Source organism: Mobula birostris, chromosome 17 (assembly GCF_030028105.1).
Source record: "Mobula birostris isolate sMobBir1 chromosome 17, sMobBir1.hap1, whole genome shotgun sequence".
NCBI lineage: Eukaryota > Metazoa > Chordata > Chondrichthyes > Myliobatiformes > Myliobatidae > Mobula > Mobula birostris.
Window position 1 is genome coordinate 1,295,927 of NC_092386.1, and position 17,087 is coordinate 1,313,013.

The following is a 17,087-nucleotide window of genomic DNA, read 5'->3' on the forward strand; positions in this document are numbered from 1 at the left end:
GGGTCCACTGTGCATTCAGAAATCTGATGGCAGAGGGGAAGAAGTTGTTCCTAAAATGTTATGAGTATGTTACCGAATAGTTAGGAGAATTACAGTCGGCCCTCCTTATCCGTGAGGGATTGGTTCCGGGACTCCTCACGGATACCAAAAAACGCAGATGCTCAAATCCCTTATTCAACCTGTCCAAATACGGTGGGCCTTAGGACCCAGCGGAACCCCGGACCTTATTTAACCTGTCTCAGTGCGGAGGACATTAGGACCCGGTGGCGGAGCTCTGAATCCGCAGTGTTTCTCTTCACGAAAATAATCACGATTGCGATTTAAAATAAAGTGGAAATAATAAAGCGATTGGAAAGAGGTGAAACGCCATCGGTCAATTGGAAAAGTGTTAGGTTACAGTCGGTCAACGATTGGAACAATTTTAAAGGATAAAGTGAGAAAAGCCCTACCCCAATGAAAGCTACAATTATTACTAAGCAACGCAGTGGTTTAATTATTGGGATTTTGGTTTTTGATCCTCCACATCAACCTGGCACAGATGGAGAGCGGCCTGTCACTGGATCGAACTCGGGAATTTCAGTTCCCGAGCCCGGCGCTGAAACATGCGTTTCTGAAGTGATTTATACGCATAGAAAGGTAAATTATAAACTATATACTAAGACAAATGTTTGACTACCTTAGTAAGAGAACTTCGGTTTTTTTCCGATCCCAATCCACGATAATCTACGCACATCCTTCCATATACTTTAAATCATCTCTAGATTACTTATAATACCCAATACAGTGTAAATGCTAAGTAAAATAGTTGTTATACTGTATTGTTTAGGGAATAATGACAAGAAAAAAAGTCTGTACATGTTCGAACAACAAGTGCTGGAAGAGCACTTGTGGGTTTTCTCGATTCGCAGTTGGTTGAATTCGCGCATGCGGAACTCGCGGATAAGGAGGGCCAACTGTACTCGGCAGATTCCTCTCCACTAGAACTGGAGTGCATGCATTTCCAATCTCACCAAGCATTTGCTTGTTCAGTAATCTTCATTCTCCCATCCAAAAGCCGGGCTTAAACTGAATTTTCTACAGTTCCTCAAAGACTCTTTCCTGAATCCTTTCTTAAAAATTACCCCATCTGCCTTTTTACAAAATAGCATAACTTATTAAATGGTACGAACAACAAAGGATTTTATTGGCAATTTTACGTTGGAATACATAGCAAAATTACTATTTAATAAGATCTACCCAAATTTCCTTGTCAAAATTCCGATTTGTTTATCACATGTACTGTGAAACGTGTGAACAATCAGCAGAACCTAAGGAAGTGCTGGGGTAGCCTGGTAATACTGCTCACCTTTGGGGAGTAACCAGAGCACAAAACCTGTGCAGTTGTTTCTGTAGCCTCCATGGACAGTGTTGGATCAGCAATACGACAAAACGTCAATGCAGACTGTGCGCAGTTTGTGTCTGAAGAAATCCCTTGTTCAACATCCTGACTTCCAACTCTCGTGCCTGGTTGATTATGTGCTGGAGACATCCTAAAGACAGGTTTGACATCACACACACACATAAGCAAACAATATTAATATATTTTAAACACAAGAGATTCTGCAGATGCTGGGAATCTAGAGCAACACACACATTTTTGGAGCAGCTTGTACGAGAGCCGACCAGGGATAAGGCTATTCTGGATTTAGTGTTGTGCAATGAACAGGATTTGATAAGTGATCTTGAAATAAAGGAGCCATTAGGAGTGGGTAGGAAGAGTGAGGGGGTCCTGCGTAGTGAGTTCAGGGAGTTCAGTGCGAAACTGAAGGGCAGGACCTCCAGGGTAACAATCTCAGGATTGCTACTTGTGCCACGTGCGAGTGAGGCGTGGAACAGAGGGATTATACAGATCAATACGTGGCTGAGAGGACGGTGCAGGAGGGAGGGCTTCAGGTTTTTAGATAATTGGGCTTTGTTCCAGGGAAGGTGGGATCTGTTCCAACAGGACTGTTTACACCTGAACTGGAGGAGTACTAACATTCTTGCAGGAAAGTTTGCTAGTGCTGCTTGGGAGGTTTAAACTAAATTTGCAGGGGGGAGGGATCCAGAATGTGAGAGAGGATAGCGAGATGAAGTATAAAGGACAGGTGGGGACTACACGGTTCCGGAATATTAAGTGTGAAGTAGAGAAAGGTGAGGTGGAACGAGTGATAAGGAGGATACATGTGCAGAGGGATGGTCTGACGGAGCATGGTGTTAAATGTGCAGAAAGAGTAAGTAAATTTAAGAAGGACAACAAAATTCAAGGGGCGTATAGCCCGGTGAGAGTTCGGGGAGCTGGGTTATGCACAATAGGTAGCGATTTAAACAGAGAGAGGAAAAATGGGTTAAAAATTCTATATCTGAATGCGCAAAGTGTCAGAAATAAGGCAGATGAGCTTGAAGCTCAGGTGTGAATGGGTAACTATGATGTTGTTGGGATAATGGAGACATGGCTGCAGGGGGATCAGATCTGGGAATTGAATGTACAAGGGTATACGTGCTATCGAACGGACAGAAAGGTGGGCAGAGGGGGTGGGGTGGCCCTGTTGGTGAGGAATGAGATTCAGTCACTTGCAAGGGGGGGCATAGAATCAGGACAAGTAGAGTCAGTGTGGATAGAACTGAGGAACAGTAAGGGCAAAAAGACCCTAATAGGTGCTATCTACAGGCCCCCAAACAGTAGCATGGATATTGGGTGCAAGTTGAATAGGGAGTTAACAATGGCATGTGGCAAAGGAAATGTCGCAGTAGTTATGCGGGATTTCAACATGCAGGTGAACTGGGAAAATCAGGTTGGTACTGGACCCCAGGATAGGGAGTTTGTGGAGTGCCTACGGGATGCATTTTTGGAGCAGCTTGTACAAGAGCTGATCAGAGATAAGGCTATTCTGGATTTAGTGTTGTGCAATGAACAGGATTTAATAAGTGATCTTGAAGTAAAGGAGCCATTAGGAGGTAGAGACCATAATATGGTAAGTTTTTATCTGCAAGTTGAGAGGGATAAGGGCAGATCAGAAGTGTCAGTACTGCAGTTGAACAAAGGAGACTATGGAGCCATGAGGGAGGAGCTGGCCAAAGTTGACTGGTCGGATATCCTAGCAGAAAAGAGTGGAACAGCAATGGCAGGTATTCTTGGGAATAATGCACAAGGTGCAAAATCAGTTCATCCCCCAGAGAAGGAAGGATTCAAAGGGGGGAAAGTGGCCACAGTGGTTGACAAAGGAAGTCAGAGATAGCATAGCATTAAAAAAGAAGTATAACAGAGCTAAGGTGAGTGGGAAGACGGATGATTGGGAAGTTTTTAAGGAGCAACAGAACTTAACTAAAAAGGCAATATGGGGAGAAAAAATGAGGTATGAACGCAAGCTAGCTAGGAATATAAAGGAGGATAGCAAAAGTTTTTTTAGGTATGTGAAGAGAAGGAAGATAGTTAAGAACAATGGGAAGAATGAATTGGGAGAAATTGTTATGGGAAACAGAGAAATGGCAGACAAATTTAATAAGTACTTTGGATCTGTCTTCACTAGGGAAGACACAAGCAATCTCCCAGATGTATGGATGGGCCAAGGACATAGGGTAACAGAGGAACTGAAACAGATCGACATTAGGAAGGAAACGGTGATGAGTAGACTGATGGGACTGAAGGCTAACAAATCCCCAGGTCCAGATGGTCTGCATCCTAGGGTACTAAAGGAGGTGGCTCTGGAAATTGCAGATGCATTGGTGATCATTTTCCAATGTTCCTTAGAATCAGGATCAGTTCCTGAGGATTGGCGAATGGCTAATGTTATCCCACTTTTTAAGAAAGGAGGGAGGGAGAAAACAGAGAACTATCGCCCTGTTAGCCTAACATCAGTAGTGGGGAAGATGCTAGAGTCCATTATTAAAGATGAAATAGCGGCATATCTTGATAGCAGTGATAGGATTGGGCTGAGCCAGCATGGATTTACCAAGGGCGAATCATGCTTGACTAATCTATTGGAGTTTTACGAGGATGTAACCAGGAAGATAGACACGGGAGATCCAGTGGATGTGGTGTACCTTGACTTTCAGAAGGCATTTGATAAGGTACCACATAGGAGATTGGTGGGTAAAATCAGAGCTCATGGCATTGGGGGGAGGATATTGACATGGATAGAAAACTGGTTGGCAGATAGAAAGCAAAGGGTAGCAGTGAATGGGTGTTTCTCGGAATGGCAGGTGGTGACTAGTGGGGTGCCACAGGGCTCGGTATTGGGACCACAACTGTTTACGATTTACGTCAATGATTTAGAGGAAGGCATTGTGAATAACATCAGCAAGTTTGCTGATGATACTAAGCTGGACGGCAGTGTGACATGTGATGAGGATGTTAGGAGAATTCAAGATGACTTGGATAGGGTGGGTGAGTGGGCAGAAACTTGGCAGATGGCGTTTAATGTGAATAAGTGTGAGGTTATTCACTTTGGGAGCAAGAACTGGAAGGCAGATTATTATCTGAACGGTGTGGAGTTAGGTAAGGGAGAAATACAAAGAGATCTAGGAGTACTTGTTCATCAGTCTCTGAAGGTGAACGAGCAAGTGCAGCAGGAAGTGAAGAAGGCTAATGGAATGTTGGCCTTTATTACAAAGGGAATTGAGTACAAGAGCAAGGAAATCCTTTTGCATTTGTACAGGGCCCTGGTGAAACCACACCTGGAGTAGTGTGTGCAGTTTTGGTCTCCAGGGTTAAGAAAGGACATCCTGGCTGTGGAGAAGGTGCAGCGCAGGTTCACTAGGTTAATTCCTGGGATGTCCAGACTGTCTTACGCAGAGAGGTTAGAGAGACTGGGCTTGTACATGCTGGAATTAAGGAGATTGAGGGGGGATCTGATTGAGACATATAAGATTATTCAGGGATTGGACAAGATACAGGCAGGAAATATGTTCCAGATGCTGGGAGAGTCCAGTACCAGAGGGCATGGTTTAAGAATAAGGGGTAGGTCATTTAGGACAGAGTTGAGGAAGAACTTCTTCTCCCAGAGAGTTGTGGAGGTGTGGAACGCGCTGCCTCAGAAGGCCGTGGAGGCCAATTCTCTGGATGCTTTCAAGAAGGAGCTAGATAGGTATCTTATGGATAGGGGAATCAAGGGTTATGGGGACAAGGCAGGAACCGGGTATTGATAGTAGATGATCAGCCATGATCTCAGAATGGCGGTGCAGGCTCAAAGGGCCGAATTGTCTACTTCTGAACCTATTGTCTATTGTCTAAAGTGTTGGAGGAACTCAGCAGGTCAGGCAAAATGTATGGAAAGGAATAGATAGTCGATATTTCAGGCCGAGGCTCTTCTTCAGCTCCTCACTTCAACTATTCACTTCCATAGATACTGCCTCCTCCAAGAAGACCACATGCTTGTCACGGTTTGGAGGCTTGCATGCCCTAATGACCTGGGAGAGCTACACTGGTTGGAGTCAGGGCTTTATGTTTTGGCTCTTGGTAGGGTCACCCATGCCCAACAGGTCAAAGGGTAGAGGCTAGACCAGTCCACCAGTCTGAGGTTTGGGATTCAACTCGGCGCTAGCAACTCTTAGAGAAACAGTAATGAAGAATCCTTCTACATCTGTGTGCGATGGTATTCCTGAGTCTCCACCTGGGACTTGCATAACCGAGAGTAGTGAAAACTGAGAGGAAGCTACTGGCATGATGAAGGAAGCCCTGAACTATGCCAGAGATGGAGGACCTTTATTGCTGCCCTCAACACCAGTGGTGTAACTGGCAGGAAGTAATAGGTGTTGCTGGCCTGTTATGTTCCTCCAGCATTTTGTAAATTAATACATTTGTCTGTAAATAAAATATATTTTATCTCACACACAAATTTTCTTACATTTCTGTTGTTTTTTTAAAAGACTCTGAAACAGATGCCAAAACAACCCAGCCAGATATTACAGGAATTGTTCAAGAATTTTCGTCCCTTACCTTCCACCTAGATGCACAGTCATATTCACTTGTTCTTCCCCCGCCACACCTTCCTCTTGTTCATCACACGTTGATAACTCTTCGCCACAGTTGTGGATCGTGCTGTCCACGGGGTCAGTATTACTCACTGTCACACACTGGTCTTTCTTGTCAGTTGTTAACAAACTCAGCTTCTCAGTCAGACGCCTGGATCCACTTTCCATATGTTCAGTTCTATTTACTCCTCCTGCTTCTCCTACACATCTGCCTTGCTCATCAGATATCAATAAGTTTAACCTTTCACGCAGATGCTCAGACCCACTGTCCTGACGCTCTTCTCTGTTCACTCCATCGTCCTCTCCCACACATTTGCTTTGCTCATCAGACACTGACAATTTTAACCTTTCACTTAGAAGCTTGGTCTCCTGGTCTGGATACCGAGATCTCCTCACTTGTTCTTCACTCACACATTTTTCTTGCTGATTGTTTATAGACATCTCACTTGATTCATCAGCTGCCATCTGATTTACGCTTACATTTTCTTCAGTGTTCTCTGTTGTTAGCAGATGAACTGGCATCAAGTCATCACAATTCACTTCTGCTTTATTACCTAGAATCACATGCAGCAACAATTAGTAATTCTCTGCACTAACATTTTCTCTTAGAAAAATAGTGGCAGCTGTACTGAGTTATTTCCCTGAAATAAAAATAATGCGCTTAAAGTGGTGAGTTTATCATTTCTGCGAGGGCTTGAAAGGTTTGTATATCAGGTACATCAAAGTTAAATGCAGGCTCATAATTACTTTAAGGTGAATTTCTTGAGTTGAATACCTTGTTTCTCAAACAAAATCTACATTTATAAGCAAACTGAGCTCACATTTGTTTCCAAAGTGATCATAAATGTATTTCAAATGTCAACAGATATTTCCAAAAGGATTGCACTTAACATTATTTCTCAGTATAGTCAACACTACACAATTCTGAAATAAGTTTAAAGTTTATAATTCAGCATATTTGCCCTGTGTGTACACGTATTCAACCTATATGTAGTCGTATTCAAACAGATTAATCGTAGAGAGTTTTTGATGACTTAATCTATGAATTAACAGCTTATTTCAACAAAAATAACATTTTTTTTATTGTAAACAATAAAGGTTGCTCATTGGGCTCTGCCCATTTTGCATACCATGTTTTTCCTTTGACAATGCTGCTCCAGTTGGCTCTATAAAGCTTTGCATTTCTTCACTCTCTGTGGCAGGACACGGCTTTTTTGTTCCACTTCTAGAGAAGGAATTGCTGAGATTGGGTTTTGGTTTCAGAAACCTGCACCTTCTCCTGGCTACGTTGTTGTGTGCACCAGCAGGTTCTTCAGTAACTAATGAACTACAAATTAAAGAAATTAATTCTTTAGGTATGAAATAGAAACAAACTATTTTAATAGAAATGCATTATGAAACCACCCAAAATATTTGAAAAACACATTTACAATGAGAAACTCAAGTAAAGGACAACAATGCCAGAAAACCATCTATTTTCAATGGGCAAAAGGATAGCTGGTGTTTGTCCGTACCCAGCTTCAGCATTAAAAAAGCTTGTGGATTGGAGGACAGAGAAAATTCTGATGAAACTCAAACCTAGGAAAGAAAACACTGCACCGTATGTGGAATAGAGCTGAGCATCTGGAAGGACAAAGTTCCCAACATTACAACTCAGGTTTGCTTTGAGAGTAAGCACGAGATCTAAAACAATTAGACAACATTATAGCATCCCCTCTCCCTACCACCTTCTTCTGGCTTCTGCTCCCTTCCTTTCTAGTCCTAATGAAGAGTCTCAGTCCAAAGCATCGACTTTGTACATGTTCAGCAGAGCATTGTGGGCCGAAAGGCCTGTATTGTGCTGTAGGTTTTCTATGTTTCTATGACTGTTTATTCATTTCCGTAGATGCGGCCTGACCTGCTGAGTTCCTCCAGCATTTTGTGTGTGTTGTTCTGGATTTTCAGCATCTGTAGAATTTCGTGTTTATGTGGCACACTATCTGCACCATACATGAATGAATTAGAGTAAGATAAAGGGGTGAGCAAGTTATGGAGACAGTTACTTTGTCTTTCCTAGTGATACTACAGCCATTACCTAGAAGCAGCTTTAGTTGATTCTCCTTTTGGAAGAGGAAGTTCTTGTGAGTCCAGTTCAGCCTTCAGCTCTTTCTCTGCAGGAACACTCTGCGCATCAGCTCTGTCGGGCTTATCACCAACACTCTCAGTACTACACACTATGATCTGCAGGGAAGGAACTTCACCAGCAAGGCCAGATTCTTCATCCAAGTTCTTCTGGTCCACACAGATCACACCCGTAAATGCAGTATCTGGCAAAGCAGCACCAAGCTCGGCACAGCCGCTCTCCCCTTCTATAGGAAAAACAACACAGGAGTTAACCTAGTCAGACAACAGAAAATGCTCTGTATTTTGAGTCTTGTGACACTATAAACATATTTTTCTGAACAGACTCACTACAGATAGCACCCAATATTCTATACCTAACAATCATTTGCACAGTTGAACATTTATTCAAGAGAACAAGATATTTACTTAAACATATTCTAAGACTAGAACTTGAAAATACACTAATGAGTTCAGATTTTTTTTAGGAGAAAAATTAGCTATCAGCACATAAAGCATGATTTAGAGGGAAAGATCTTTTGATCATTTATAAACTGGGTGTGTTACTCCAGTATCACATAGATCATGTACCCAAAGTGGCCACTGACTGTATTTTCATGGCCTTCTGCTGCTGTAGCCCATCCACTTCGAAGTTCGATGTGTTGCCAGAGAAAGGTAACTGCATGTGATGGTCTCTCTCTCTCTCTCTCTCACGTCCACTGCTCCCACAGGAAGATTCCTGCGCTCGTATGGACACTCTCTGCGTCTCGCTTGATGTCGCCGGAGGATGATGTTGGAACCCTTGGTCTTGGGCAAGGCTTAATCAACAGTTTGTAGATTGGACTCTGTAGTTCATGTTATGTTGTTTCTGTTTCTCATCGTTCCTTTGTTGTTGCTATTTTGTGCGATTTGAATTGAGGCAGACTGGCTCTGCAGCCCGAAGTTAATGAACAACATGCAGTTCAACTGAACCAAACTGACTATTTTGGATGATTCGTGGTTTGCAGTCTTATAACCTGTGTTTTTCCCTCTTTTTACCGTTCGCACAATTTGTGTTTTTTTGCATGGGGGGGGCGGGTTTGATGTTTTTCCTTTCATGGCTGTCTATGAGAAGACGAGTCTCAGGGCTATTTACTGCATCATATTTTGATAATAAATGTACTTCAAACTTTGAATTTTCGAACTTTGTGTTGTGCGTTCAGAGATACTCTTCTGTACATCACTGTTGCCTTGTTAATGAGAGAGGTCAGAGGAGAATGGCCAGGCTAGTTCAAGTTGAGAGAAAGGTGACAATAGCTCAAATAATTACATATTACAACTGTTTTTTTTTTGCACCACTGTAAACCGTAGACAGCACTGAGCATGAAAATCCCAGGAGTCCGCAGTTTCTGAGATACTCAAATCATCCCGTCCGATCATTCCACAACAAGAGCATTTTTGTATCTGAGGTATAAAAGTGCAAATCTATGTCAAACCATCTTTGTGATACTGAATTAACAACATATTTTATAAATGAGCAAAACAAATGTCAGGTTCTTACATACTCCCTGTGTCCATAAGAATTAGGCCATTTGGCCCATCTGCTCCGTCCTTCAATTATGGCTGATCTTTTGTCCCCACTGCTCAGCCTTCTCCCTGTAACCCTTGATGCCGTGGCCAATCAAGAACCTATCAAGCTCTGTCTTAAATATACCCAATGACCTGGCATCCACAGCTACCTGTGGTAACAAATTCACCACCACCTGACTAAAGAAATTTCTCCACATCTCTGTTTTAAATGGTCGCACCTCTCTCCTGAGGCACTGCTCTCTTGTCCAGGACTTCCACACCATGGGAAACATCCTTTTCTACTCTGAATCTACTCTGTCCAGGCCTTTCAACATTCGAAAAGTTTCAATGAGATTCCTCTCATCCTTCAAATTCCAGCAAGTACAGACCCAGAGCTATCAAATGTTCCTCATAAGATAACTCTTTCATTCCCAGAATCATCCTTGCGAACCTCCTCTGAACCCTCTCCAATGCCAACATATCTTTTCTTAGATGAGGAGCCCAAAACTGTTCACAATATTGCCAGTGCCCCATAAAGCCTCAGCATCACATTCCTGGTTTTGTATTCCAGACCTCTTGGAATGAATGCTAACTCTGCATTTGCCTTCCTCACCACTGACTCTACCTGCAAGTTAACCTTCAAGGTGTTCTGCACAAGGACTCCCAAGTCCCTTTTCATCTGATTTTTGGATTTTCTCCCCATTTAGAAAAGTCTGCACCTTTAATTCTACTACCAAAGTGCATGACCATATATTTTCCAAACATTGTATTTAATTTGCACTTTCTCACCCATACTCCTAATCTAAGTCCTTCTGCAGCCTACCTGTTTCCTCAACACTACCTGCCCCTCCACCAATCTTGATATCATCTGCAAACTTGGCAACAAAGCCATTTATTCTATCATCTAAATTATTGATATACAGCAGAAAAAGAAGTGGTCCAAAAACCACTAGGGATCCTTTTATTCTCACTCACTGCGTCCTACCAATCAGCCAATGCTCTAACCGTGTCAGTAACATACCTGTAATACTACGGGCTCTTAACTTGGTAAGCAGCCTCACGTGTGGCACCTTGTCAAAGGCCTTCTGAAAGTCCAAATACACAACCTTCTCTGCACCCCTTTATCTATCCTACTTGGAATCTCCTCAAAGAATTACAACAGGTTCGTCAGCCAAGATCTTCCATTAAGGGAACCACGCTGACTTTGTCCTATCTTGTCCTGTATTTCCAAGTACTCCACAACCTCATCCCTAACAATTGACTCCGATATTTTCCCAACCACTGAGGTCGGGCTAACTGGTCTATAATTTCCTTTCTTAAGGAGTGGAGTGAGATTTGTACTTTTCCATTTTTGAAAGATCATTAATAATGCCTCAACAATCTCTCCCGCTACCTCTTTCAGAACCCTAGAGTGCAGTTCATCTGGCCTGGGTTACTTATGTACCCTTGGGTCTTTCAGCTTTTTGAGCACCTTCTCCCTTGTAATGGTAACTGCACTCACACCCTTCGACATCTGGCACACTGCTGGTGTCTTTCACCATGAAGACTGATGCAGAATACTCACTTCGTTCATCTGCCGTCTCTTTGGCTGCTGTTATTATCTCTCCAGCCTCAGTTTCTAGCATCCGACACCCACTCTTATCTCTTTCATTTTTTACATACTTGAAAAAGCTTTTACTATCCACTTTCATATTGATTGCTAGCTTGCTTTCATATTTTATCTTTTCCCTCCAAATGATTCTTTTGTTCTCTGTAGGGTTTTAAAAGCTTCCCAATCCTTTGTCTTCCAACTAACTTTTGCTTTGTGTATGCCCTCTCTTTTGCCTTTACACTAGCTTTGACTTCCCTTGTCCTGGGCACTGACTGCCTGCGAGTCCAATGGAAATGAATGTTTGTGACAGCTCGTAATATAGTGGCAGTACATTACAAACACTTGAAAAATCCACCTTAAAATTAATACTCACCTTGAATTGGACCTTCATTTGGAACTTCAAAAACTTCCTGTAAAATGAATAATTCCAAATTGTTTTCTTTGATAAATATCAATTTTACAGCAGCAACTGATTGTGAATATTTGCTCTAGATCCATAATTAAAATCTAGACTGTGTGACAGACTGCCATTATGCACAATGTGAAGATTAAAATGAATGTCTTTAGACCAATGCAGAGAATACACTAATATTCACAAATTAGTATCTTCAGATATTTTGCAGTCTTATTTCTAAATTTTTAACCTGTAATGTGCATTAGTACCTTTAACTTAATGCACTTTTGAAACTATTTTTAAAATTTGCTTTTGCTATGATTTATTTACTAAGGGCACAGCTGCCAACGATTCTCTAACATTATCTAAATATCTGCATTAGTGCTTTGTCGAAAACAATTGTGGAAACTTGCACTTACAACAAAAAGTTCAATCTGGTCAGCAGTTGCTGGGCGGTAATCTTCCTCTGGAATAAAGGTGCAAGACTGACTGGCTTCACGTTTATCACGTAACTCAAGAAGTGAGTGTTCAGCTTCTCTAGTATAGTTCTTGTCTGAGACATTAAGGGCTATTTCAAGCTGTGTGTGATAAATGGGAGTGAGAAGGTATGGAAAAGTTTCCAAATAAAACACATTTTAAAGCCGCATTTCTTGTTTCCAGTCGGTTTTACTAAATTGCACAAAGACCAAATATTTTAGTCTCAGTTATCTTAGAATATCAACTCAACTACCTACAAGAAATGCAGGTTTCTGGTACAAACATAAGGAAAATTGATGTAGAATTAAATCAACATAAAGATAAAGCAAATATGAACAAATAATACCAAATCAACTGTGAAAAATAGTAATTCCTTACATTACTCTTGTTAATGGAATAAATTAACTTCATATAAACAATTCTTATGGAAACTATTGTCAAGGGATTGGAATAGGTGCCAATGAGAGATCACAGATGCAGCTTCAAATGAAGGCAAGCCGCTACCCCCAGGAGAGGTGGCAAAGAAGACGTGATTGAATCAAAGCTGGTGGACAGAACAGGCAACAAGAAAGCTTACAAGTATAATTCAAGTGATATAAATTAAAATTATGCAAGCATAATGAATATTCCTTGCTGAGATCGTATTTATAACAATCTCATGGAAACACAGATACTGCATAAAATATTCTATTATTTGAACTATTAACAGTTATTTAGATTAGAAGGCAATTGCATGAAATATCATATCAATTAGTTCCACATAATTTACTGTAAAACCAAAATAGTAAAAATGAACCTGAACAGATTGACCTGCAACAAGAAAAAGTGACCTGTAAAGCAGAGATCATGAAAACCAGGGGGTGAATTCACAAATACATTCAACGATAGGAAATCCAAGGTCCAAAGCAGAGGTTGAAAGGTTGGATTATTTTCTCTGAAACAGTGTAATTTAATAGAGAAAGAGTATTTTGTTGAGCAGTTTAACACAGTGCAGGCCCTTTGGCCCACAGTATTGTACCAACCCTTTAATTTACTCTGAGATTCACCTAACTCTTCTCTCTCTCATAGCCCTCCATTTCATTTATTATACAGGTACCTATCCAAGAAGTTAACTTAAACACAGTAGAAGGTCCTTTATACACTCCGTGGCCACTTTATTGATTACCTCCTGTAATGGAGTGGGCAGTGACTGCAACCCATCCACTTCAAGGTTCAATGTGTTGTGTAGTCAAAGGTGCTCCTCTGTACACCACTGTTGTAGAGTATGGTTATCTGAGTTAATGTCACCTTCCTGTCAGCTTGAACCAGGCTGGCCTTCCTTCTCAAACCTCTCTCATTAAGAAGGCGTTTTCGTTCACAGAACTACTGCTTGCTAGATGTTTTTCGGTTTAAAGCCATCTAGTAGGCATCTGATAAATTCCCTCTCAGGATTCAGCACCAACCCGATTTTTCTTACCTACCCGAATATTGAAATCCCCTATGATAATTATAACATTATCCTTTTCACATGAACTTTTTGTCTCCCACTGTAAATAGTGTACAGGTCTGAATATAACTCCGATCAGGGTCTTTCTACTCTTGCAGTTTCTTAGTTCTACCCACAACGACTTTAGATCTTCCGATCCTACATCACCACTTTCTATGGATTTGATTTAATTTTTTTTACCAACAGAGCCACCCCACCCTACCTGCCTGCCTGTTGATACGATGTGCATCTTTGGATGTTAAGCTCCAAACTTTGATCTTCTTTCAGCCCTGACTCAGAGATGCTCACAACATCATACCTGTGCTACAAGATCATCTACCTGATTTCATATACTATGTGAATTAAAACATAACACCTTCCATCCTGTTTTCATCACCCTTTTCAATGATGCTCCCATGACACTATTCAACTCATTCCACTGACTACAGGTTTGCCCTATCATCTGTCTGTCCTTCTTCACAGTCGTGCTACATACTGTACCTACTTGTATACCAATTGCCCCATCCTCAGCCCTATCACTCCAGTTCCCACACCCCCCCAATCAAATTAGTTTAAACACTCCCCAATTGCTCTAACAAACATTTCTACAAGGACATTAGTCCCCTCAGGTTCAGCTGTAACCTGTCCTTTTCCTACAGGTCATACCTTCCTCAGAAGAGAACCCAATGATCCAGCAATCTGAAAACCTGCCCCCTGCATCAGTTCCTCAGCCACGCATTCATCTGCCAAGTCATCCTATTCTTACCCTGACTGGCACTTGGCACAGGCAGCAATCCAGAGATTACTACCCAGGAGGTCCTGTTTTTCAGCTTTCTACCTACCTCCCTATATTCTCTCTTCAGGACCTGCTCGTTTTTCCTACCCACAGTATGTCATTGGTACTGATATGTACCATGACTTTGGAGTCCCTCTTTAGAATACCATGGACACAATCTCAGACATCCCTGACCTTTCGTGCCCACAGAATCCCCCATCACCTCTGCACTCTTTTTCTTCCCCCTTCCCTTCTGAGCCTCTCCTGACAGTCACCGAAGTACCTGACACCTGCAAGTTAGGGGTGACCATCTCTCTACAGTTCCTATCTATCACCTCCTCAATCCCGTATGAGCCAAAGGTTTTTGAGCTGCAGCTCCTCAGAGACCATGATAAGGAACTGGAGCTTCATGCAGATGTAGTTACCAAGGAGACTGGATGCCTCCCAGAGTTCCATCATCTCACACGAAGAACATATCACTAACCCTGGATCCTTTCTCACTGCACCACCTATGTACCAACAGATAAAAGAGAAATACAATTATTAGTGCCTTGAGTATTCAGCCCCCACAACTACTTTCACATTTTACTGTTTCATTTTTAAATTTAAAATACATTGAAATTGGATATTTTAGCTAATCTACAAAACATTGTGCATCACGTCAAATCAAAGAAAAATTTCAAAACCTGTCAACAATTTACTAAAAATTTAAAACCAAAATTAAGGTGAAAAAGTATTCATCCCATTTGTAATTAGTACACTAACTTTCCTCAGGAGCAATATGGGGAGGATATTAACAGACTTACTGATTACATCACTGGCTACATCAACTACTATGTGAACACTGTAATACCATTAAGTAGTGTTCGCTGCTTCTCTAACAACAAACCATGGATCACCAGTGATCTAAAGGCTCTTCTCAACTGCAAAAAGACAGCCTTTAGATCAGGAGACAGGGGGGAATTGAAATATGTGCAAAGGGAGCTGAAGGAGAAGATCAAGTTGGCTAAAGAGGAATACAGGAGAGAGCTGGAGTATGGAGAGGCATGAAGAATTTTATTGCCTAGCTGTAGAGCAGTTGTGAATAGGTTAATGAGTTAAACCAATTCTTCAATAGGTTGGAGAACTGCCCTCCTGTTTACACCCCCCTCAGCAAACCAGTACAGATGCAGAAGCACCGAATGCTCACTCAGCACCAACGCCTCCCCTCCTCCCTCCTCCAATTCAACACGGGGATGAAGAACACTGGCTACGACCGTTTACATCCCTTCCTTGCCCTGAGCCTCCCAAGCACGTCACCATATACCAATGCTATTAACCTCCCCCAGCCCCACCCTCTACCAACACCCCAGTCATCATGGACTCAACTTCACTGCTGAGCTGGTGAGAGAGCTCTGGAGAAACTCAGACATGGCAAAGCACTGGACTGGATAGTGTGAATCCCAAAGTCCTGAAGGAGAGTGCTGAGCAGTTGTTTCGAGTTCTCCATCGTATTTTCCATCTGAGTCTCAGCCTGGAAAGGGTCCCAACTGTGTGGAAAACTTCGTGTGGTCCCAATACCCAAGAAAGGCCAACCGAAAATCTTGAATGACTACGGTCCAGTGGCCCTGACCCCACACATCGTGAAGACCCTAGAGAGGCTGGTCCTGATTCAACTCCAACCCCTGGTCAGATCAGCTCTCCACCTCCTGCAGTTTGCCCATCAGGAACACATTGTCACATACCTGCTGAACAGAGCCTACTCCCATTTGGATAACCAGGGCAGTACTGTGAGGATCATTTTTTTGATTTCCCAAGTGCCTTCAATACCGTACAGCCCTCATTGCGAGGGGAACAGCTTCATTCAAATCAGATTGGCACTTCTACTGTATCCTGGATAATAGACTATCCTGGAAAGGATGTGTGGTCATTGAAGAGACCCCAGAGGCTCATGGGGATGACTCCAGAAATGAAGGGGTTAACAATATGAGGAGCATTTCGCATCTTTGGTGCTGGACTCACTGGAATTTAGAAGGATGTATGGGGATCTCACTGAAACCTACCGAATATTGAAAAGACTAGATAAGGTGGATGTGCAGAGGATGTTTCCTGTGGTGGAAATACCCAGAACTGGGGGTACAGCCTCAAAATTGAGGGGCAACCTTGTAGAACAGAGGGAAAGAGAAATTCTTTTAGCCAGAGAGTAGTGAACCTGTGGAATGTTCTGCCACAGACTGCAGTGAAGGTCAAGTCCATGGGTATATTTAAGGCAGAAGTTGATATTTTCCTGATCAGTCAGGCCATCAAAAGATTTGGCAAGGAGGCAGGTGTATGAGGTTGAGTGGGATACGGGATCAGCCATGATGGAATGGCGGAGCAGGCTTGATGAGCTGAATAGCCTAATTCTGGTCCTATGTCTTACGGAAATGTTTGGATTAGAATTCATGAAACTCCTTAAGTATAGCAAATGAATGAGCAGGAAGAACTAAGAAATAAGGCAAGTATAGTCAGCATACAGTGAATTTTGAACTGCAGAATACTCCATGCATAACTGCAAGTTATGTAACTGTACTTCACGTGAAATAAAAAGCACAAAATTCTTAACTGTAGTATAAGGTAGCAGAGGTGTAGAGAAGTATAAAACTCAGGAAGTATATAAATACAAGGGATCCTGCAGATGCTGAAAAAGAGAATAACACACACTCAGCAGATGAGGCAGCTTCTATGGACAGAAAAAAGAAATTACATTTCAGCCAAGAGGACATAC

The 17,087-nt window shown here is 42.1% G+C and overlaps 1 protein-coding gene across 6 annotated transcripts in view; it reads right to left on the reverse strand.

The window, feature by feature from the left end:
• LOC140211466 (uncharacterized) overlaps window positions 1–17,087 on the reverse strand; it is a 122,713-nt gene that overhangs the window by 49,683 nt on the left and 55,943 nt on the right. For 5 of the 6 annotated variants that reach the window (XR_011889466.1, XM_072281178.1, XM_072281176.1 and 2 more), the window contains exons 18-23: window positions 12,044–12,202; window positions 11,604–11,640; window positions 8,066–8,339; window positions 7,122–7,318; window positions 5,957–6,545; window positions 1,346–1,529 (exon numbers count right to left, since the gene is read on the reverse strand). Coding sequence is in view for 5 of the 6 variants with exons in the window: in XM_072281178.1 (XP_072137279.1) it covers window positions 1,346–1,529; window positions 5,957–6,545; window positions 7,122–7,318; window positions 8,066–8,339; window positions 11,604–11,640; window positions 12,044–12,202 (1,440 nt within the window). In the remaining variant the exon portion in view is untranslated. The remainder of the gene's footprint in view (window positions 1–1,345; window positions 1,530–5,956; window positions 6,546–7,121; window positions 7,319–8,065; window positions 8,340–11,603; window positions 11,641–12,043; window positions 12,203–17,087) is intronic. The other variant, XM_072281177.1, reaches the window with a different exon arrangement.